We start from the raw sequence: 22,853 nt of genomic DNA, 5'->3' as shown, positions 1-22,853 counted from the left end.
ACTCTTGCCTGGAAAATCCCATGGGCGGAGGAGCCTGGTAGGCTGCAATCCATGGGGTCGCTAAGAGTCAGACATGACTGAGTGACTTCACTTTCACTTTTCACTTTCATGCATTAGAGAAAGAAATGGCAACCCACTCCAGTGTTCTTGCCTGGAGAATCCCAGGGATGGCGGAGTCTGGTGGGCTGCTGTCTATGGGGTCGCACAGAGTCAGACACGACTGAAGCGACTTAGCAGCAGCAGCAGCAGCATAGAGCTATAATGAGGATTAAAAGACACATGAAGTTCTTAGCACATGATGTCCATGTTATTATGCTCTCATTGTCGTTATTTCTATTATTACTACTTCTCCCACCAGACAGCACTCTCAACCCCTTGCAGCCTGAGTCCCCAACCAGCAGTCAGCGCAGTCTGGTGAGGCCCCCGTCAGGCAGATGTGACTCTGGGATGATCCCTGCTGCCTGTCGTCACCTTGATTCAGGTCAGCCTTGATTCATCCAGGGGGAGACACTGACCAGCACCTCCAGTGGGTCCAGGGCCGCCCTGGGTGAGCCGTACACCTGCTCTGAGCCTGCGGGGCAGCGGAGATGAGGTTGTCCACTGTAAGAGGGCATTTTCAGGCTGAGCGTGTTGACAGGGGGGCACCCCACCCAGTGACTGGCACACAGCAGGGGTTCATTAAGCACAGCCCTGCTCTGGACGGTGAGGGGAGTAGCCATAGGAGGAAATTAGGCTGCATCAGGGCAGGGCTGGGTCATCAGGATACACAGGGCATTCCTGAAGCAAGACGGGTCAGGAGAGAACAGTCCAGGGGGGCTACCCTGGTAGAGCAAAGATCAGGAATCAGTGGGTTCGTACAGCTCCCCAGCCTGTGGCACCTCAGCGCCTACCCGCTCCTGCCGTAGTCAGAGATGAAACACAACAGGATCACAGGCCTTGTAACGAGCGACTGGCTCCGAAACGCTGCACTGACGGGGAAAGCTGATCTGCTTACAAAACCCAAGGCGGGGAGATTAGAGAGCGCACAGAGGTGTGGGCCGCCTTTCTTTGTCATTTGTATGAGACATCTTGATTGGCAACAAAATATTAATCACTTTTTCACTCCTCTCTTAATGAGAAGCTTTCATGGGCAACAAAATATTAATTTGTCTTGTCTTATCTGTTAAGAATTCCGTTAATGAATTCGGTCACAGAGCTATTACAGAATGCCATGCTAATGACACATGTAATTAAACTTTTCTGACTTGCCAACATGAAGGCGGCCCCAAGCATCAGAATAATATTTGCTCAGAAAGTAAATGTGCCTGTTTAGCCTGGAGCCGCGCAAGGAGGAGCCCCTCAGATTCCCTAGTGAGTGATGTCGCTGTCAGGAGCAGTCAGGAGTCGCCAGCGTGTACACAGTTGTCCAGACAGCACACGTGAGGAACCCTCCTCTGGATTCACTTACTGAGTGACAAGCCCAGAGCCAGAGCATAGAGCAAAGACACTCTCCCTGGCTTCGAGGGGACAGCGCAGCACAGTGTAGCTGGTCCTAGGGACCTGGTGTTCCCCCTCAAGGATGCCTGAGCCCTCCCCACAGCAAGACATCTCAATCTCTCTGCAGCCCGGACCATGAGGGGCCCTGACTCAGCTGCAACCAGAAAAACAACCCCTCCCTGAGCAGAGGGCAGCACTGGGTACCAGGAGTGCAAAGGCCCCCCAGACCAGTGCCCCCCAGCTGGGGTGGGAATCTGCCCCTCTCCCAGCAGTGGGTCTCCAGATTATGATGCCTCCTTCTGTTTGCATGACAGTTTCTACTCGTGCACCATCAAAGACGGCCTATAATTTATTTCCCAGCCAACTGCTGGGATCTCTACAGGAGCAGCTGTGGGTCTGGCAGCTTCAGACCTGGCCCTGCACCCTCCGCCTCAAACCCTCAAGGACCCAGGGCCACGGCTCCAGCTCAGAAGGTGCCCTGGTCTCGGGCCAGGCTGCTGGCCAGGAGGGTACCTATGCTGGTGTGCCAGGGTGACCCGGCACCTCTCAGCAGCACCCCCAGCCCCATGGACCTGTGGTCAGCCCACCCAGCCTCTGCCCTGCTCTGCTCAGACAGCACACGGCCACATGGGAGAAGGGTACCCCGTCATCCCAGGGGGCCACAACCAGAGCCTGTAGGGGGAGCTTATACTAGGGAAGGACTCTGCCTTAGGAGGCAGTGAGATGCCCTTACCACAGGTACCAAAGCAGGAAGGGGACCAACTAGGTCCCCTTTGAGGGCTCTCTGGGTCCTGGGGTCATGTAGTGCTGTGATAAGGAAATCACCTGGGAGACAGGGCCCTGTGGGATATGAGTCCGGCACAGGAGCCAGGAAGCTCCCTTTTTCACCGGACAACAAAGCCTCAATCTCCCTTGTCTCCTAAGGGCTCAAAGCCAGTCTTCAGTCCAGGGTGGGGCACATCTCAGCAGCAGATCCATACACTCCTCACCTAGCCGGGCCTGCACACTGGGTGTTCTTCGGGGTAGGGGGAGGCTGCCCCACTATCTGCAGAAGCAGGGCCCATCCCGGCCTCAGCGCCCTGCCCAGACCACACAGCAGCTACTCAGGAAGTGAAGGGACCATCCCCAAACCCAGTCTGCACCCCCTGCTCCAACAATGTCACCTGCCCTCGCCACGTAACTGTCTTCTTCACTGTCCCTTATGTCCCCAGGGATAGGGGCTGCCCATGAAGGGAGCAGAAGCAGGGAGAAGACATCCCCAAAGTCCCAGAAATTAGCTGATCCCCAAATCCTTGCTAGTGTTAACACAGGTATTTCTACCATCGGTACCAAGACGCTGCTGTGTCTAAGGGGCCGGTCTCCGTGATAGTCCATTCAGAAGCATCATCTCATTTAATCCTCATCACAACTCTATGAGACAAGTGGGATTCTGTCACTCGGATTTCAGGAACTTACCAGGGCCTGCAGCCAATCTGCACACCCCAGTTAGAGCTTCATGGGTTCCTTGCTCTTAGGACAATAGCATCTAGCACCCAGCACTGCCAGGGTCTCACTCTGGGGCAGCTGGACCTACCTTCTGCTCTAGCAGTAATGGCTACAGTACCTGAGCCCCAGTGTCCACTCTGGGTGCAGCCGTGTGTCTGGTGCTCCAGGTCTCATTAGCTGCTGGCTTCTGCTGCAGCAAAGAGAAGGCAGAAAGCTCTTAGACCAGCACATGGAATTGTTTGGCCAAGATATTCTCAGGATATTTTTCTATTGTATTCTTCTTCTTTTAAAAAAAAAGCTCACAAAAAACCCTAGTATATTGCAAATGACTTGAAAGAGCCACTCTTTTTTGTTGGTTTTTTCTTTCACCAAATCTCCCTATTTGGGGCTTTCAAATGTCGACAGGCAGAGTACAGTGATAAAAGCAGAAAAACAAAACCCATTAGAAGAAAGTATTTGTGGCAGTGTTTGAAGGATGTGTTAAAAGGTTCACTTTTTTCCCATGCCTAAATGGTGTAAAACCATGAACAAATAACTCTAATGAAGCATACGCTCTCAGCCAGCTCTTCTTTGGAAGTGAGTTATTAAAAAGACCAAAAGAGAATGATTTAGGAGCTCATGACTCATTTAATTTTTATTGTCTTTATATGAACCAGTCATGAATCCATTGTAAAAAGATGAGAGGCATTTGATTAGCATGGAGAGCTGTTTGCAACATGCTAGACGGTGGTTGTAGGTTCTGCATTAAAATAATCTCATTAAACGCTTGGGTACATTTTGTTTTAAGATCTTGGAAAACACTCTACTTGAAGTATTCAAAGGCTTTGGCCAGTTCTCTCCAGCTCCTGTCAAATAAACCCTGGTTACGGATGCACATCCGGTTCTTTTGAGCTTTGAATGAGCTCAAACCACTAGGAGGATTGGCCAAAGCTCGCCTAGAGTCAGAGCTTGGCCCATGGTACAACAGCTTGTAGAGCTCATGGGGGACTCTGCCCTTCCAGGCACCTCATCTGGCCTTAGCTTTCTCAGTGGCCTCCTCAGGGTCACCCCTCATTCTCCACTGTACCTGTGCTTAATGATCACTTCTGGCCTCATCTCAAAGGTACAGGGGTCCTCAGGAAAGTTCTGATCCAGCTTCTAGACCCTAAATGCAGAGCTCCAAGCCCCATGCCGGGGAGCTCACATTCAGGCTACTCTTAGGCTTTACCATCTGCAAACAGCACTGCAGTGAGCATCTTTATACGTACCTCTTTCCACATTTCTATAAGTAGTTGTTTAAGTTCTTAGAAGTGGAGTAACTCCATTGAGGGTGGACACATTTTCTGTTTTGATGGATATTGCCAAATCTCCCTACAAAAAAGAGTTGCACCAAGTTTATAGCCCTTCCAGCGGTGTATACAAGCTTTAAACACCGTAATAGGAGAAAATTCCTGATTGTAAGCCTTGTTGGTCCCTGAAATGAGCCATGGAAGGAAATTTAATCAAATCCTCTCCGGGATGTTTCATAAACAGCAAGAATGCTGATCAACCATCTTGGCTGACAGTGTGATCCAGGTTAGAGGAGCTGGGAAGGCCCTCTTGGCTTGGGGACTCATGATACAAGTGTTCCCGGGGGAGGGTTGCAGGCTTCCCAGATGAAGGCAGTAGGTTCTAGACAGTCTGAAACTTCAGTTTGTTACCGACCAGGGTTCTTGGCCTTCCTTCAGTCAACAGAAATAGACTAGGGGCCAGACAAGAACTTTAGGCAAGGCTTTATTAGGGACCCTGCTGCAGCAGAGGGGAGCAAAAATAAACAACAGTTTCCCTTGCTTGCTGGCTTCCAAAGGGGGCAAGCTAATTCCTTATGTGGGGTGAGGGTAGGGGTATGTCCGGGGGTCTGGCTAGAGGTGTGGTTTAGGTGTTTTGCCCACCTGTTAGGTAGTGCTGTATGCAGGGGCACGTGCAGTACAGACATCTCTGAGGACCAGCCATCACCACGGCGCTGCAGTGTTTGGGTCCATTTGTGCAGGTGGGATGCTAGGGCTCACGAGATTCAGGGGGACAGAGTCAAATCGGCCGGGAGGGAAAGACCCTCTACTTCCTCCATCCTCTCCAGAGAGAGCCAAGGAAGCTCCTTAGAAGGGCAGAGTTAGAAAAGCTTGGAATAAATGTCTCTAAATGGAGTTTTAACTTGGAGCATTGACAGTGAAAAGTGAAAGTTGCTCAGTGGTGTTCGACTCTTTGCGACTCCATGTACAGTCCATAGAATTCTCCAGGCCAGAATACTGAGGTGGGTAGCTGTTTCCTTCTCCAGGGGATCTTCCCAACCCAGGGATCAAACCCAGGTCTCCTGCATTGCAGGCAGATTCTTTACCAGCCAAGCCACAAGGGAAGCCCAGCATTGGCAATACCATTACCCTCACCTCTGAAATCATTCTGGAGTCCTTGTGTTCAGCATTTAGTCACTAAATAGTCAGCAGTGATGGCTCATTTTCATATTACTGCGACCTGACTCACATGTATCACTGTGACAACATCTCCCATCTTGCCTCTGCCTAAATATTGTTTAATACTTACGTCTTGTTTAATTGCTTGCTTTATTAAGGGCAGATACCTAGAAAATAGCTTCTTAAAAGGCAAAAACCATTTCTTTAAGTAAAATCATCTCTTTTCCAAAGACAGATGTGCATCAATACAAAGAATGGTCTAATCTAGCATCTGTTTATTTCTGGAAGGAACCTTGATTTTGCTAATACATTTCTATGCATCAGAGCAAAAGAAAAAAAAAAAGCCATCCATAAAAAGACAATTACAGAGATGCAATCAAGCACTGACAGCAGTATTCAGACACATCTCAGAGAACCTCCAGGAGAGAAAGGATTGCAGCTTTAGTTTTATGTAACTTCTTATAAATCAATTTTTAAAGTAATTTCTTTACATTCAATGAGGGAAATTTGATTTCTGTAGCCAGTATTCATGTCCCAGAAAACAATATGCACTTTTTTAATATAATTATATGATGCCTATTGTTTCAGCCCAGAGACTTTTTTTTTTTTTTTTTTTTTTTGAGTACAGAATCACGTTTTCCCTGGAGCCTGAGTTACAGCTGGTAATAAGTTAGGTGTTCCAAGTACTGCATCACTCATCCAGCAGCCCCACACCCGCCACACCTGAGGGATCACACCTCTGCTCCCAGGAACACTGAGGAAAAACCAGAGGCTAAGCAACTCTGCTGCTGCTGCTGAGTCACTTCAGTCATGTCCAACTCTGTGCAACCCCATAGACGGCAGCCCACCAGGCTCCTCCATCCCTGGGATTCTCCAGGCAAGAACACTGGAGTGGGTTGCCATGTTCTTCTCCAATGCATGCATACATGCTAAGTCGCTTCAGTTGTGTCCGACTCTGTGCAGTTCTGTGGACAGCAGCCCACCAGGCTCCTCTGTCCACGGGATTCTCCAGGCAAGAACACTGGAGTGGGTTGCCACTCTGTTAGAGGCTCACAGAAGCCATGAGCCTAGTCTGGGGTTACATGGACTCTGCCTGCTGCCGTGTGTGGAGCCCTCCCAGCGTGCCCAGGTCTGAGAATGCAGTGTGGAGAAGGAGGCAGGGTGGGGAAGTGGGGACAAGACCTGAGATTGGCTCTCTGCCTCCTACCAGCCACTTGATTTGTACCCTCATGTGACTGGCAATATCTGGGGGCATGGGAAGTCAGGACACATCCTGGACATGTCCATTGTCCAACCCAAAGAACCAAAATCAGGAAAGCCCCTGCAGAGAGCCCAGCTCAGCGCCTTGTATGGTCTGCTCAATGAGTATCTACTGAGGGCCACCCTGTGTCAGCCCTACACCAGGCACTGGGAACCCAGCAGTGAGCAGCGGGCACCAGCGTCCCTGCCCTCCCCTAGGGCACTCACATGCTAGTCAGGGAGACAGGTGGCAAATAGTACGCTAAATGGGAGTAAGACAAGGGGCGTCGTTGGGCTGTGATGCGGAGGAAGGACGCAGAGCGCAGCGGTGGAGGCCACCGCATGGAGCCCGTGGTAATAGCAGTGGAGGTGCTGGAGAAGGTCCGACTCTGAATGTACCGGGCAGGAGGGCTCTACTTTCTCATCCTGTGGAGACTGGTTTTTGTCTTGCTTTGTGGTTTTCAGGGCTTTTTTCTGAGGCTTAAACCAGGCGATGTGTGTCAGATTCCCAGTGCACAGTTAGCTCGTGGACACCGAGCTGGTGGTGTTACCTAGCACCACCCTGTAGTGGGCCTGTGGGCACCTCGACCTGGGGGCTCTTCTCAGCCTGCAGTCCCCATGACCAGCCATCCCATTGAGGTGGCAGTACGAGCAGAGAGTGCCAGAACCCGAGACTGACTACAAGGGCCCTCCTATAAGGAAGAGCTGTGGATATGAAGGCTCAGGAAGGCATCCCAGAAGGAAACGCCAGGGGACCCCCAGCACCAAACTCCGAGAGCAAATGGGTCTGGTGTCGCCCTTTGCGATGGAGTCTGTAGTCTGTCTGGGAACCAACCAAGTGAGGCGCAGAGGGGTTCCCAAAGTAGGGGCCACACCCAGCTCCCCAGCCCTCTCTCAAGATGCCTTTCCAATGTCTGAGACTCCAAGCAAAATGTATTTTCCTTCAGACTTAGGTTTTAACACAGAAAACAGCTCAGATTCGAAATATGTCATCCCCAGAAGTGACTATTAACTTTTCATAAACGACTCAGGTATGACCCCTTTATGACTCGGTTATGACACAGGACAAATCGGCTATCTGGTGTTTTATTTTTATTATTGAAGCTTCTACCGGGTAATCGGAATGGGGCTTTTTAAAGCAGAGCAATGTTTCAGAGAAAACTCTTAAGGGTTCGTGCAGCCTTCTCCAATGTTTTAGCCCAGTGGGAGCACTTCTGAGTATGGTTTTCCTTGATACCAAGAGCAGGCTGCATGCATCCACTTTCCACCTTCCAGCCTCTGCCTTAACCCAGACCTCACTTGGCCCACACCCCCCATTAGGCTAACTAGCCAGAAAGCCTCCTTAAAGGACTCATGGTTGTGACTGGCCCTTGCCACACTGACTAGTGGCCTTTGTCCCTCCTGCCACCAAATTGCTTCCATGGGAGAAGGGAGCTCAGGAAGGACAAAAGAAATAACAGGAGGGATGGTTTGGTGTTGTCTCCAAGGGGTCAAGAAGAGTTTTGCATCTTCTGTTAATAATAAGAAAAGTAGACAAATGTATACCTATGGCTGATTCATGTTGACGTATGGCAGAAACCAACACAGTATTGTAAAGCAATTATCCTTCAATTAAAAATAATGTTTTTTTAAAATAATGAGAAGAAAAGGAGCAGCCCCATGTCTGTCATGCTTCCCATCAGCAGACAGGGCATAGGAATTTTCCACAGCTTCCAGGCAAGGGAAACCAGTGCCCAGAGGGATGAGGGGACACTGGTCAGTGACAGAGTTCAAGCTAAAACCTGAGTCTCCTGAGTGCAGCACCGGGCTTCCCCCATAACTCCTTGCAGCTAGTGCCGCCAGCCCCGTTTCTTACCAGGGAGTCAGGATCTGTTCTGCCCCATAAGCTCTGAGTACCACACCTCAGACATGTTTGGTAGCTAAAACCAAACTCCCTGAAACTCGAGGCAATTCCATCCCCAGCCTGCCGGCAGCTAATGCCTGGATAGGGCCAACATTGCGCAGGGCTCTGCAGAAGAGGTGGCTGGCTGGAAAGCCCCTGGGGGAGTGCTTCATTCCCTGTGCTTAGGAGGTGACTTTGATCAGCCCGAAGCTCCCTCCTGCCCATCTCTCCCCACGTGCTGGCCAAATCGGACCCCACAGTGAGGCTGCGGATGTCACAGAGACAAGGCTTATCACTGAGCCCTCTCTCATGGAACGCCTGTCATTGGCCCCACCTGCTCTCTTTTACATCCTGCCCTTTTTTTCTGTTTGCCTTCATTTTCCTCAGTGTTCTGTTTTCCTTCTCTGGGGTTACCCAGATCTCTGCAAGCTGCCTGAAATTATTTGGGGAGGGAGGTAAGATCTAAACCAGTGATAGGCAAACCATACCCTGTGAGCCAAATGCAGCCCACCCCGTTTTTTAATAAAATTTTATTGAAACATAGTGATACTCATGAATTTAGGTATCAGTATGGCTATTTTCATGCCTCAAGGCAGGGTTGAGTAGTTGACAGAGCCCTATGGCCCACAAAGCCAAAATATTTGCTATCCAGTCTTTTAAGAAAAAGTTAGCAAAGGAGGCCGCCCTCCAGAGCATCTCAACAGGTGGACAAGAGTCCAAGAAACCAGCCAAGCAGCATCAGGATTAACAGGCAAGGCAGGTGAGGCCAGCTGTAGAAATGGAGATGGAGGGTGCTGGGGAAGGCATTCAGCCGGGCCTCCCAGAGAAGGTGAATCAGGTCGTAAAATGACATACGGAGTCTGGGCAAGCAGCACGGTGGAGACACGGTGGTCCTGCTGCCCAGCCCCATAGGCAGCTCTGGCTGAGCAAGGGGCCAGGCAGAAAGGATGTCCTCGCAGCTGCAGGGTTTCTGTTTTCTGGCAAATCCCAAGATCTGGCTGTCCTTCCCAGCCCACTCAACAGAGAAGCCAATCTTGTCTTCCTTGCCCAAGCAGGACTTCGGAGAGGACGACTCCCTCTACATCACCAAGGTGACCACCATCCACATGGGCAATTACACCTGCCACGCCTCCGGCCACGAGCAGCTGTTCCAGACCCACGTCCTGCAGGTGAATGGTTAGTAAATGGCTCCGTGCATGTCGTTGCCCCAAAGTGTTCCCCAAAGGCTGCTCAGAATAACCCTCCTTCTCTCTTGCATTCTGCCTTCTTGAAGAAATACCTGACCCCAAAGCGTCCTATTGCTCCCGTATGTAAAGGGGGACTGGGGTGGTGGGCAGGGGCAGAGTCTGCTAACTCACTTCCCAGTCCAGCTCTTCCCCAAAGCCTCCTCTGATGAAGTGAGTCCAGGTGGGAGGGGTGAGTCATTTAGGTGGGTCAGCACCCCAGGGAAATTTGACATGTCAAGCCATGCCCAGCTGGGCCCCACCCTGAGCAAGCCGGAGCAGGGCGTCCGTGCACCAGAGAATAATGTGAAAGCTCCAAGTCAGCCCCAGATCCCTGGTGCCAGTGTCCAGGGCTTCTGTTTTGAGATAAAGCGTACACAGTATTGAGGATCATTGCATCACAAGGTTCAGTATCACTTGCCTCTGGGATCCTGGGTGACAAGCCATTTAAGGACAACAGAGTAAGCCCAGCTTGCCTCTGCATTTGTCCTAGAGGATGTTTTAGGGATTTTTATATTCATACTGCCTAAGTCATGTTTTATTAGTATTTCCCTTGAGCTGGGACATACTTAATCCTCTGGGGTTTTGTGCTATGCTTGTTGGCTTGACTCCAGATGTACAGTGAAGTTTCTGGATTCCATCAGAAATAACACACAGGTTCCTAGTTATAACATCCCTTGGATGAGCCATCCAGGCTGGCATTCAGAGTTCAATCTGTGTGTGCAGCCAGTAGGCAGTGCCTGGGTCACTCCAGGGGCAGATTGTGTGCTCTGCAGTGTGAAGAGGGCACTGCCATCTATAGCTGGCAAGTGGTACCCAGCATTGTACAATGTTGGTAAATGCGTGGTTGCACAACAACTCCATGTGACTTGGCACAGCTCCCTCTCGTCCTCAGACCAGCTGAAAATGGGAAATCAAGAATTCCTAGATCCTCCATCCAACCCTTCACATCTTGCCCCCACCCCATAAGAACCGAGGGCACAAGGAGAGGGCTTGAGCCTGGTCCCCTTCATTTCCTCCAGAACAAATCTGTGGGGAGAGGGGCCTGGGCGGGGGAATCCACCTGCCCAGGAGCCAGAGTAACTCACGAGTGAGAACCTGTCCTCACCTCAGGCTTCTGCAGGAGATATCTGTGGTCTTAAATACTTTCAATACACAAATTGCAGGTCCACACAAATTGCTGGGGGATCCTTCTGCCTCGTGTTCCCCCAGAATTCTGAGATAGAGCTCATGATGGGGGATGAACCATTTCCTCCCTCCCAGTGCCGAATCCGGGAGCAGGGCCCAGGCCCGTGGACACCATTTGCTGCTGGCTTTAAAGCAGAGACTAGGCTGCTCCCTGTCACTACTCGAGTGGAAAGTGGACTGTGCAGCTGGAGAATTTTGTTCAAGCCTCCCTACCCACCCACCAGCCTCTTGCTAAAGGGGCTGCTTGTGGCCTCAGGAAGTTGAAACAGCAAAACCTCCGTGCTGAGATCCAGAAAGAGGCCACTCGAAATCCGCTTTCTGATTGCTGAGAGATTTAAGGCTTCTCTTTAAGCTGAAGTCCTGAGTCAGAGGCAGCACACTGGGACCTCTGTATTTTTTTTAATAATTTAAAAATTGGTTATTTATTTGTTTATCTGGTGCATCAGGTCTTAGTTGCACAGTCAGGACCCGCACTGCATCGTATGGGATCTTCCGCTGTGGCCCAGACTCTCTAGTTGCGGTGCACAGGCTCAGGTGTGGCCTGTGGGCTTAGTTCTTCCGAGGCATGTGGAATCTTAGCTCCTCGACCAGGGATCAAACCTGTGTCCCCTTCATTGCAATGTAGATTCTTAACCATTGAGCCACCAGGGTTGTCCCAGGACCTCTGTATTTTGCAGTAGGTTTTCTACCTCATTCCATGGTGCACTGTGTTCAGCTCCATGGCAGTCAGGCTAGGCTATCCGGGTGGGCCTCACTCCAGGAGCCCTTGAGGTCCCTGGGCTGGGCTGGCCACCGGCAACTGGGGTGGCATTTGGGTCCATTAAGCAACTTGTCATGCGAGACAGCACTAAGGTAGACCCAGTATTGCCTCCCAAGGACATGAGTCCATTTCTGGTTGACCAGGGACAAGACACAACGTTTTCTGGAAGTGTATTCCAGAAGTGAAGCTTACTGTGTTGACTGAGAGGGTAAACCATCCTACCTGTGTGGGAAGATGGGAAGATGCTGTTGAAAGTAGAATGGCATGAAAGACACAATTACAGTAGGAACGTTTCCCAGATACCTACTGGGCACCTTCTCTGCTTCACAGATGAGAAACTAGGGGTTGGAAACTACAGAGAGATTAAATTACTTGCCCAGGACCCTCAGCCCTACAATTAGTAACAGCAAAATAGATCTTGACACCAAAGCCTGGACTCCTGATGGCTTTTCCGCCCCTTCACTCTGGACCCTTGCATTGTGGCTGCTGGAGAATCCAGGTGTGGTCAGCCGGCAGGTTGGTTTTGATCTGCTATGGGGGCACACTGCGGGGGTGGGGGGTGTCGCAGACAGGGAACAGGAAACCTGCCTGGCCTACCCCTGCCCCAGGTGCTGAGCTCAGGTCAGAAGCAGCAGGCACCCAATGAAGGACTTACAGCGCAGATGTAAGGCAGCCCCTGCCCTCAGCAGGACTGATGTTGGTGACCTGCACAGCTTGGTCGTCCAGCTCTAGGTGGGCTCAGCAGACCACTGTGCAGACACCAATGCTGCTCAGGGTCCCAGGGTCAGGAGGGCTGGGCTGCTGGGGAAAACTCACAGAGGCAGTGCACTTGGGGGCTTCCAAGCAGAAGGACTGGGAAGGAGAGAAGGCACTGTCTGTGCTCAGTACAGAAGCAGCACTACCTTGCTGGGTCATCTCATTAGGAAGCTGTGAGAGAGCAGTAACAGGTTCATCTGTAGGATTTGTTCCTTTTTGTCATTCATCTGCAGCATGAGTCAAAAGCATGAAAGATGTCCCCTAGTAACCTGGGTAGAATTAAGTGTGGTCACCCAGCTGTGCTGCAGGTGGCGAGGTTTGGTCTCCTCTTGGCCTGGAGAGGGCCTGTGGCTTATTTGAGCCAAGGCAGTGCCTGGGACACAAAGGGAGTGATGTTCTATGTCAGTTCCTCCTGCTAGCTTCTCCTCGGTCAGAGTGAGGACAGAAACAGGAGGATGATGAAGTGGGGAGGGGAGGCCTTGGCCAGCCCCCTGCCTCTCAGAAGGCTCAGAATTCTCCAGGTAACCAGCAGGCGTGCCAAGTATGTAGCTGGTGGGCCCAGGAGACAGAGAAATCATTCATGGGAAACCACTCAGACAAATAGAAACTGGGTAAGGCTGTTCCACCCAAGGCACAGTGCAGACCCAAACTGGAGACACCTCTGTCATAAGGTCAAGACATGAACTCTGAGCTAGAGAGGCCTGAGTTCAAATCCTAGTGCTGGTACTTCCTTGACATACATCCTAGGTGGGTAAACTCACCTGTAAAATGGGAATAACAATATACCTCCTGCCTTATAGGCCTGATGAGACAGGATATGTGTCAAATGCTTGGGAAATACCTGGAAAGATGTAATTCAAAGTTCAGGATGGGACAGATATAGGGGAGATTTTGTTTTGTCTCAAACCATATTTTAACCGTAGTTGGTGCACACAGATGGTTTGAGCTCACAGAGCTTGCAACCCATTATACAGATGGGAAGATCAAATCCAGAGGAAGTTGCCAGGCCAGGAATAAAATATAGACTTCTCCCTGGAGCTGCTCCATTCCCTGGTGGCAGGGACTGGACCACACATACTGGCTGAGCTTCTGGATGCCTTCTGGGGCTTCTCCATCCAGAACTCTGCCTTGACCTGGTTTGCTAAAGGGAACACTTCTAGGCAACTATTTCCTTTCTTTCTCAAATTATTAGTATAACTTCCCCATAGACCAGGCCTCCCAGAGATGAGACCCAAACACTGACATGATTTATAACTTCATGCAAACCTCCTGCATTGCTTCCATAAGAAGGAGGAAAAACTTCAGACAAATGATTAATCCATTAAATTAAAAACACCCTCGACCTCCCCACAGTTCAGACAAGTAACGATTCATTCCCAAAACACAATAGTAATCTCCCGAATCTGTTGATTACTGCAGCTTGGTACTTTTGTGAATGTGCCTCTTACTTAAGACATATTTATGCTGCCTTTCGCCTTGGAAATGATCAATGTTTCCCAAAGAAAATGTGCCGTTGCGTTGTGTATTCAAATGTTTTCACGGGAAGGTTTTGCAAATGTAAAAGGAAATGAATGTGTTTACCCAGGACAACATTAATTTCAAGTGATTTTGGTGTGTGAATTAACACAAAGGAAGAGAGGAGATCAGGGCCAAAAGAAAGCAATTGGGCTTTGCCTTGCTCCTGGCAGAGAGCTGCATCTCCACCCAGCCCTACCCTGGAGAGGTAAGGTCTCTCACAAAGAAAATGCAGGACTTTTCTCTGATCGGAACCTACCCAAACGGGGACCTCATGTACCAAGGTCTTGGATGCCTCCCTGCTCAGGGTTCTTCTCAGGCCCTCCCTCTCCTGGCAGGAGGCTGGATCCATGGCTCTGGCTGCAGTGCTCGCTCAGACCTGGTCCATACCACCTCAGCCTTAGCGATGCCCCATCGTACTTGAGGAACACAGTTGGGTCCTGTAAGCAGTGACCAGGCTCCCACCCAAATGATGAGATGGTTTTATTTTTTCCCTCTAACATCCTAGTACCAGTTATCAACTCTGCAAAGGTCAAGGCAGGGCAAAATGGGCTTCTCGGTGGAGCTCCTTGGTGCCCTGGAGTCTGCCTTCCATTCACAAGCCACCCTACCCTCCACTCCACCATGCAGGGCATGGGGCTGGGAAGACCCAGGAGGTCGCTGGCACTGATCTAGCCCAGGGGCCTGGGTCAGTCTTCAGGGCCCCTTCCCATTGCTGCTGGCTGAGCTGTGCTACTTTGGCTTCCACCATGCCAGTCTCTCAGGAACCATGGGAGTAGAGGCCCATGCCTCCACTCAGAGGGGCAACAGCAGCTTCCATGCCCAGGAGTCCACGTATGCACACACACTGGGACCTGGGCCCCGCCCCACCCCTCCCACATGCTCCTACCCTGTGAACACCTCGCTCCCAGATATGCCTGCCCTGCCCCCCTGACTCCCCTGCCCTGCACTGATTGTTCCCTTGGCAAAGAATCTCCCTTCCCACCCTCATCCCTCCTCCACCCTGCCTTGCCACCAACACCACGTCATCCTCAGGATCGTCATTCATTCAACAAGCATTTACTGAGTTTCTCTCCATAACACTCACCAGGCTAAGCACTGAAAACACGGCAGTGGAGACACCAAAATCCCCATCCTGTGGAGCAAGTCAAAAGGTGGAAGATACTAAGGGGGGAAATGTTTTAAACAGGAGGGGATAAGGAGACTCCAATAAAAGCTGGAAAATTTAGGTAGGATGGCAGGTCAAAGTCTTACTGAAAAGATGACATTGTGTCCATGTGGTGGGAAAGTCACAGATGCCTCCAAACGGTCTTTAAGGAGGAGGAGTGGCCATTCACTGAGCGGAGAAGAGGGTGAAGGAGCAGGCTTGGGGAAGGAAGATCAGGAGCTGGTGGTGACATGATAAAGACAAGGTGTCATGTAGCCCGTGTGGTATCTAAGTCTGGAGTTGAAGGGAGAGTTTTGACTGGAGGAAGAAATGCCATATGCCTCACAGGGTAGGTGGTGTTTAAAGTCAATGGACCAAGGTAGATGCTGAAGGAGGACAGATAAAGAAAGTCCAGCAAGGGAGCACGATGGCACTGGGAGCCTTGGGGCGGATGGGGAGGGAGGGGTGCGGTGATGAGAAAGAGCAGCCAGGAAGGCACAGACAAAGCCACAGAGATAGAAAATCAGGAGTGTGGTATCCGGGACGGGGTGATCAGCTATGCTGAATTCAACCAGAGGTAGGTCAGGGAAGATGAGGACAAGGAACTGGCCATTGGATTAGGTCAGTGGAGGTGGGCGTCACTGAGGCCCAGAGCAGAGATGTTTCCATGGTGTTGGGGGGATGGGTCTGCTGGAGCTGGCTCTAGGGGGAAGAGAAGTGAGAGCCACCAAGTGCGGATAACTCTACAGGGTATTTCTAAGAAGAAAAACAAGCCACAGTTGGGGAGAGTAGCAGGGGTAAAGATGTTTGGGTTTTTTTCCCTCAAGATGGAAATTAAAAGCATTTGTGGACTGATAGGAAAGATCCAGTTGAAATGGGGAACTGATACAGGAGGGAAAGAAAAGTGCTGGAGTAATGTCCTGGGTGAAATGTGAGGGGATGGAATCTAGGAATGAGGCTCTTGGGACAGAAAACTCAAAACCGGCATTTTTCTGGAGAAGGGAAAGAGAGGGTCTGCTCCACCTCCCAGCCTATGGGGTTGGGGACAAAGGGGCGAGGGAGCCGCATTCACCTAAGGGGCTGCAGGAGGAGGGTCACCAGGCTTCCATCTGAGCGAGAAGCTGAAGGGACACTCACAGAAGAGTCTGAGGAGAGAGGATATTTTGCTGATGGTGGAACATGAGTTCTAGAAGGTACAATAGCAGGTTTGGGGATAAGGGATGCCCCAGAGACCTCAGCTCTTGTGAAGACGGACAGGATCCCAAACCAAGGGCGTGAGCAGAAATGTCCTGGTGGTCCTGAGTTGGAGATGAGACTGGGGATGGAACCACTGGGAGGTGGAGCACTTGAGGATTGAGGCCCATCTTTAGTCTGACGGACAGAGAGAGGTCTGAAGAGGAGTGGTTGTAGACCCCAGGATGGCTTCAGCAACTGGAGCCCTCCAGTCCAGTCAAGGGTGCCCCTCTCTGCACCCGTGAGCCGTCTTCTAACCCCTGCCACTGGAGGCCCAGTGTCTTTGCCCAGCAAATAGACCCTTGTTTTTGAGAGGATGATTCCACACCTTCAACTTTCAGTCAGGGTTTGTTTTGTTCTACAACGCTCCCACCTTTTTCAGTTCAGTCCATCTGTGAAAGCTTCCCCATCAGGGCTGACCCAGCATCTCACCTACAACCTGACAAGTAAAAACCAGTCCCCCAGCCCTCTGGAATCAAAATACCGTGGGGGGGGCCCAGCATTGTTGTAACAAGCACCCCACCCCACCCTCCCACCAGGGGATGCAAGTACATGCTCAGGTTGACCTCTTCATGGGTCCACAGAGTCCCATCAGACCTCAGGGCAGGGGCAAAGGCCAGTCTTCAAGGCTGGTGCTGGCCACCAGGTACCTCACTGAGGAGGGCAGTCCACAAACCCACAGCCCACAGGACGAACCTGCTGCCAATAGAGGGGGAGGCACCATGGCAGAAGGGAGGTTGGTGTTTCCTTTGTGAGGTGGACAGAGTGCATCTGAGTGCTCTATTCTGATTAGTCTTCCCAGACCCCGTCCCCATTCGCCTTCTTGCCATGCCCCTCACACTAGCAATTATGTTATTCACCTTCCTCCCGACAGAAAGCTTCATGAGGCCAGAGACTGGGCCAGTCTTTTTCACTGCTCTGTGTGTAATACCTGACACTTGGTGGTTATTCAGTCACTTAATTCTGTATGATTCTTTGTGACCCCGTGGACAGCATGCCAGGCTTCTCTGTCCTTGACTTTCCTGGAGTTTGCTCAAACTCATGTCCACTGAGTCAGTGATGCCATCCAACCATCTCATCCTCTGTCACCCGCTTCTCCCTCTGCCCTCAATCTTCCCCAGCATCAGCGTCTTTTCCAGTGAGTCAGCTCTTCGCATCAGGTGGCCAAAGTATTGGAGCTTCAGCTTCAGAATCAGTCCTTTCAATGAATGTTCAGGGTTGATTTCCTTTAGGATTGACTGATTTGATCTCCATGTGTTCCAAGGGATAAGAGTTAATAAATGGCTGCACAATATTGAGTTGACAGGACTTTGTAAAATCAACCAAGACCATTAATGTGGTGCTAGACTCAAAGATGGGAATTCCCTCAGCCCTCCTCACCACCACCACCGCCCCTGCCATCTCTCCCTTTCCCTCTTCCTCTCCCCCTCCCCCATTAGCTATTGTAATTCTTGAAATACTTTGTGATATCTAGTATGAAAAAACTGCCACACCATGACATGTTTTTCAAAATTTCTTCCACTATTCTTGCACAGTCTTTCTTCTAGCTAAATTTGAGAATTGTTTTGTTAAGACCCCACCAATTGATTTGAACTGGAATTAGATTAAATGTTTGGCATAATTTGGAGTATCTTGTGTCCTAACAACAGTAAGCCTTCCTACCCAAGATCATGTCTCTCTAGTTTTTCAAGTCTTTTTTCAAAGTCTTCAGGGAGATGTTATAATTTCCTTCCTTTCAGTCTGCTGTGTTTTCTGTCTCATCACTGCTAGTACAGAAGTTTGTCTGTTTGGGTGCTGACCCCTTTACAATACTCACTTTTAACCCAGAGGGATGGTATGGGGAGGGAGGTGGGAGGGGGGTTCAGGATGGGGAACACGTGTACACCTGTGGTGGATGCATGTTGATGTATGGCAAAACCAATACAATATTGTAAAGTAAAAAAAAAGTAATAATAAAAAATTTTTTTAAAAAAAGGAAAAAAAATAAAACCTTTCATTTTTGGTTCATTATCTGGACCATATCCAAACAAAGAATCATTTTTCTCCATCTCTTTAATATTTGTTCCTTCCCATTTCTTGCCTTCTGTTGACAATAACACCCACCAAATGTTGGCAGTCTGGTATTACCTCCTTTCCTCTTTTGTTTTTTCCCCACTTCATGTTTTACCATTCTGAAAAGAATGGTGCCATTCTTTTGTTTTATAGAGATATTCTTCATTATTGGAAGAAAATGTTATTCTGTTCGTATTTTATTGAGGTTTTTTTCCCCGCAAGAAATGGATTTTGAGTTTTTTTTCAAATGCCTTTTGGTGTCTAGCAAGATTATCAAATGGTGTTTCTTTTTTGACTGCCTTTGACTTGGATATGATTAATTACAGAGTTCCTAATAAGTCATTGAAGCACATTATATTTGGTACCAGTATGTTCTTTTAATTCCATGCTAGATTTGATTTGCTAATATTTTTATGTGTGTATTTGGCTTTTTGTGTTTTTAATTTAATTTTTATTTTGTTTTGGAGTATAATTGATGTGCAGTGCTGTGTTAGTTTCAGGTGTCCAGCTAAGTGATTTACTTAGACATATACTCATTCTTTTTCAGATTCTTTCCCCCTATAGGTTATTACAGAATATTCAGTAAAGTTCCATGTCCTATACAGTAAGTCACTGTTGATTATCTGTTGTATATATGGTGTGGTATGCATGCTAAGTCACTAAAATGGTGTCCAACTTTTGCAACCCTATGGACCATAGCCAGCCAGCCTCCTCTGTCCAAGGGATCCTCCAGCCAAGAATACTGGAGTGGGTTGCCATGCCCTCCTCCAGGGGATTTTTCCCACCCAGGAATTGAACCCTTGCTTCTTTTATCCCCAGCATTGGCAGGCAGGTTCTTTATAACTAGTGCCACCTGGAAAAGTGAAAGTGTTAGTCACTTAGTTGTGTCCAGCTCTTTGCGAATCCATGGACTATAGCCCACCAGGCTCTTCTGTCCATGGGATTCTCCAGGCAAGAATACTGGAGTGGGTTGCCATTCCCTTCTCCAGGGAATCTTGCCGACCCAGGGATCAAACCCAGGTCTCCTGCATTACAAACAGATTCTTTATTGTCAGAGCCACTGGGAAGCCCATTTTATTTATGTGCTCAGTCGCTCAGTTGTGACTGACTCTTTGTGACTTCATGAACTATAGCCCACCAGGCTCCTCTGTCCATGGAATTTTCTAGGCAAGAACACTGGAGTGGATTGCCATATGTGTGTGTTAATCCAAAACTCCTAATTTATTCCTCTCCTTCACATTCCCCTACTAGCAAGCATAAGTCTGCTTTTGAAGTCTGTGGGTGCCAATAAGTTCATTTGTATCATTTTTCCCGCATATAAGTGATATCATATGACATTTCTCTTTGACTACTTCTCCTATCTCTAGGTCCATCAATATCTTTTATTTTTACCTTGTATGGGAATATAGTTAATTAATAGTGTTAGGTTTGTTAGTTTCAGGTTTACAGCAAAGTGATTCAGTTATATGTGTATCTATTCTTTTTCAAAAATTTTTCCCATTTAGGTTATTACAGAATATTGAGCAGAATTCCATGTGTTATATAGTAGGTCATTTTTTAGTAGGTCCTATTTTAAATATAATAGGGTATATAGGTCTATCTCAAACTCTCAACTTATTCATCCCCACAACCTTTCCACTTTGTTAACCATATGTTTATTTTCTAAGTCTGTGAGTCTGTTTCTATTTTGCAAATAAGTTCATTTGTATCATTTTTATAGATTCCGAATATCAGTGGTATCATATGATATTTACCTTTCTCTTTCTGACTTACTTCACTTAGTAAGATAATCTCTGTGTCCATCCATGTTGCAGCAAATGACATTATTTCATTCTTTATAATGGCTTATAAATTATACCACATATTCTTCATCTGTCAATAGACATTTAAGTTGCTTCCCTGTCTTGCCTATTGTAAACAGCACTGCAATGAACTTTGGGGTGAATGTGTCCCTTTGAATCATGGTTTTCTCCAGATATACGCCCAGGAGTGGGACTGCTGGATCTTATGGCAAATCCTTAGGGATGTTTTCAGCTAGTATCTCTTCAAATACTTTCTCAGGTTCACTGTCTCTCTCTTTTCCTTCTGGTACCCTGTAATGTGAATGTTGGTGCATTTCATTTTTTCTCTCTGGCATCAGCTGTGCCAAGTGTCTTTCTTAGGGCATTTAATGTTGCCCCAGAGGTCTCTTAGACTGTCCTCATTTCTTTTCTTTCTTTTTTCTTTACTCTTTTCCATGACAGTGATTTCCACCATTTTGTCTTTCAGCTCACTTATCCATTTTCCTGCCTCATTTACTCTGCTATTGATCTCTTCTAGTGTATTTTTCTTCCCAGTTATTGTATTTTTCATCTCTTTGTGTTTGTTCTTTACTTCCTCTAGGTCTTTGTTAAACATTTCTTGTGTCATCTTAGTCTGTGCCTCCATTCTGTTTCTGAGATCTTGGATCATCTTTACTATCATCACTCTGAATTCTTTTCCAGGTAGATTGCCTATCTGCATTTCACTTAATTGTTCTTCATGGTTTTTATCTTGTTCTTTTGTCTGGAACAAATTTCTCTGCTGTCTCATTTTACCTTTTTGTGTCTGTAGTCTCCTTCCCACAGGTTGCAGGATCTTTTTGCTTCTGATGCCTGCCCTCTGGTGGGTCAGGTTGGCCCAGGGGCTCGAGCAGGCTTCCTGGTGAGGGGGACTGGTGCTGCCTAGTAGTGGATGGTGCTGTGTCTTGTCTCTCTAGTGGGCAGGGTCATGTCAAGGCATGTGTTTAGAGGTGACTGTAAGCTCAGTGCAACTTTAGGCAGCCTGTCTGATGATGGGTGGTGCTGTGTTCCCACTCTGCTGGTTGTTCGGCTTGAGGTGTCCCAGCAGTGGAGCCTGCAGGCTGTTGGATTGGCCAGGTCTCATTTCCAAAATGGTGACCTCCAGGAGCGCTCACACTCATCAGTATTGTCTGGACCCTCTGCCATCAGCATCCTTGCCCCCACAGAGGGCCACAGCAACCCCTGCCTCCCCATGAGACCCTCCAATACATGGAGGTATGTCTAGCCCAGCTCCTATGGAGTCACTGCTTTGTGCTGGGTCCTAGTGCATGTGAAATCTTGTGTGCACCCTCCAAGAGTACAGTCTCTGTTTTTCCCAGTCCCGTGGAGTTTTTCCCAGTCCTACACTCTGTTTTTCCCAGTCCTACACTCAATCCCCACTAGCCTTCAAAGCCCAGTGCTCCGGGAGATCCTCCTCCCAGAGCTAGACCCTCAGGCTGGGAAGCCTGACTGGGGCCCAGAGCTCTCACTCGTGCAACAGAACCTCTGTGATACAATTATTTTCTAGTTTGTGGGTCACCCACCTGGCAGGTATGGGATTTGATGATATCACAAAAGCTCCCCTTCTACCAGCTCCTTATGGCTTCTTCTTTGTCTTTGGATGTAAAATATCTTTTTTGGTAGGTCCCAGTCTTTTTTTTTTCCCCCAGCGGTAGTTCAGCACTTAGTTGTGATTTTGGTGTTTTTGTGAGAGGAGGTATGTGCAAGTCCTTCTATTCCACCATCTTGTCTGGAATCCTGATTTGCTAATATTTTACTTGGAATTTGGGTAAATCTAGTGCTGAGTGAGTTAGGTCTGTAGTGATCTATATTGTACTCTCTTTGGCAGGTTTCCGTGTCCAGGTTATACCAGCTTCAGGATAAAATTTGGTACATCTTCTCTGTGGTATGCTCTAGGAATTAGCCATTCCTAAAAGGAACTTCCTTATGAAACTAGTCAGGGTGCTTCCCTATGAAACTAATCAGTAGTGCTTTTTTAAAAACAGCTTTATAGAGGTACAATTTATATACAGATGTTTAATATATATAAATTCATGACTTTGGACATGTACACGCATATGATACTACCACCACAATCAAGGTAACAGACGTACCCATCCCCTCCACAAGTTTCCTAGAGTCCCTTTGAGTTTCTTGTTTGTTTGTTTTGTGGTGAGAACACATAACATGAGATATACCCTCTTAATGGATGTTTAAGTGTACAATATAACATGCTGATTATAGGCCCTTATTGTATAACAGATCTCTACAATCTATTCATTGAATAACTGGAAAGTAGTGTTTTTAATAAATATTTTCTTCTTGATTCCATGTCAATACTTAAAAGTTTCCTTTTAAGTGATTCATCTCATTGAGATTTTGATGTTTATTACCTATAATTGAACATAGTATTTCCATACTTTTAAACCTACTCTGTGTTCTTTATTTTATTTTAGTAGCCAGCCTTGCCAGAAATTTGGCTATTTTATTGATTTTCATGAAAAGCCAGGTCTCAGATTTATCAGTTCCTCTCTTTTTTGGCAAGTTTATTCATTCCTTTCTATTTTTGTTGATTCTTCCTTGTGGTTGCTTGGCAGGCTTATATAAATAGTGATCTAGCAGGAACCAAGGTTATTCACTCCCAGGTCCTGGCCTCCCACATTCTAGAATCC

General features: G+C 48.3%; 1 protein-coding gene across 1 annotated transcript in view; it reads left to right on the top strand.

Annotated features, from left to right (window-relative positions):
* Positions 1–22,853, top strand: part of FSTL4 (follistatin like 4) — a 537,703-nt gene that overhangs the window by 482,801 nt on the left and 32,049 nt on the right. Inside the window, exon 8 of the mRNA XM_055553669.1 lies at positions 9,564–9,684. Within this exon, the coding sequence (XP_055409644.1) occupies positions 9,564–9,684 (121 nt within the window). The remainder of the gene's footprint in view (positions 1–9,563; positions 9,685–22,853) is intronic.

The sequence above is a fragment of the Bubalus kerabau genome, chromosome 1, assembly GCF_029407905.1.
Source record: "Bubalus kerabau isolate K-KA32 ecotype Philippines breed swamp buffalo chromosome 1, PCC_UOA_SB_1v2, whole genome shotgun sequence".
In the NCBI taxonomy this organism is placed as follows: Eukaryota; Metazoa; Chordata; class Mammalia; order Artiodactyla; family Bovidae; genus Bubalus; species Bubalus kerabau.
This window is presented reverse-complemented; position numbering and strand designations above follow the sequence as displayed.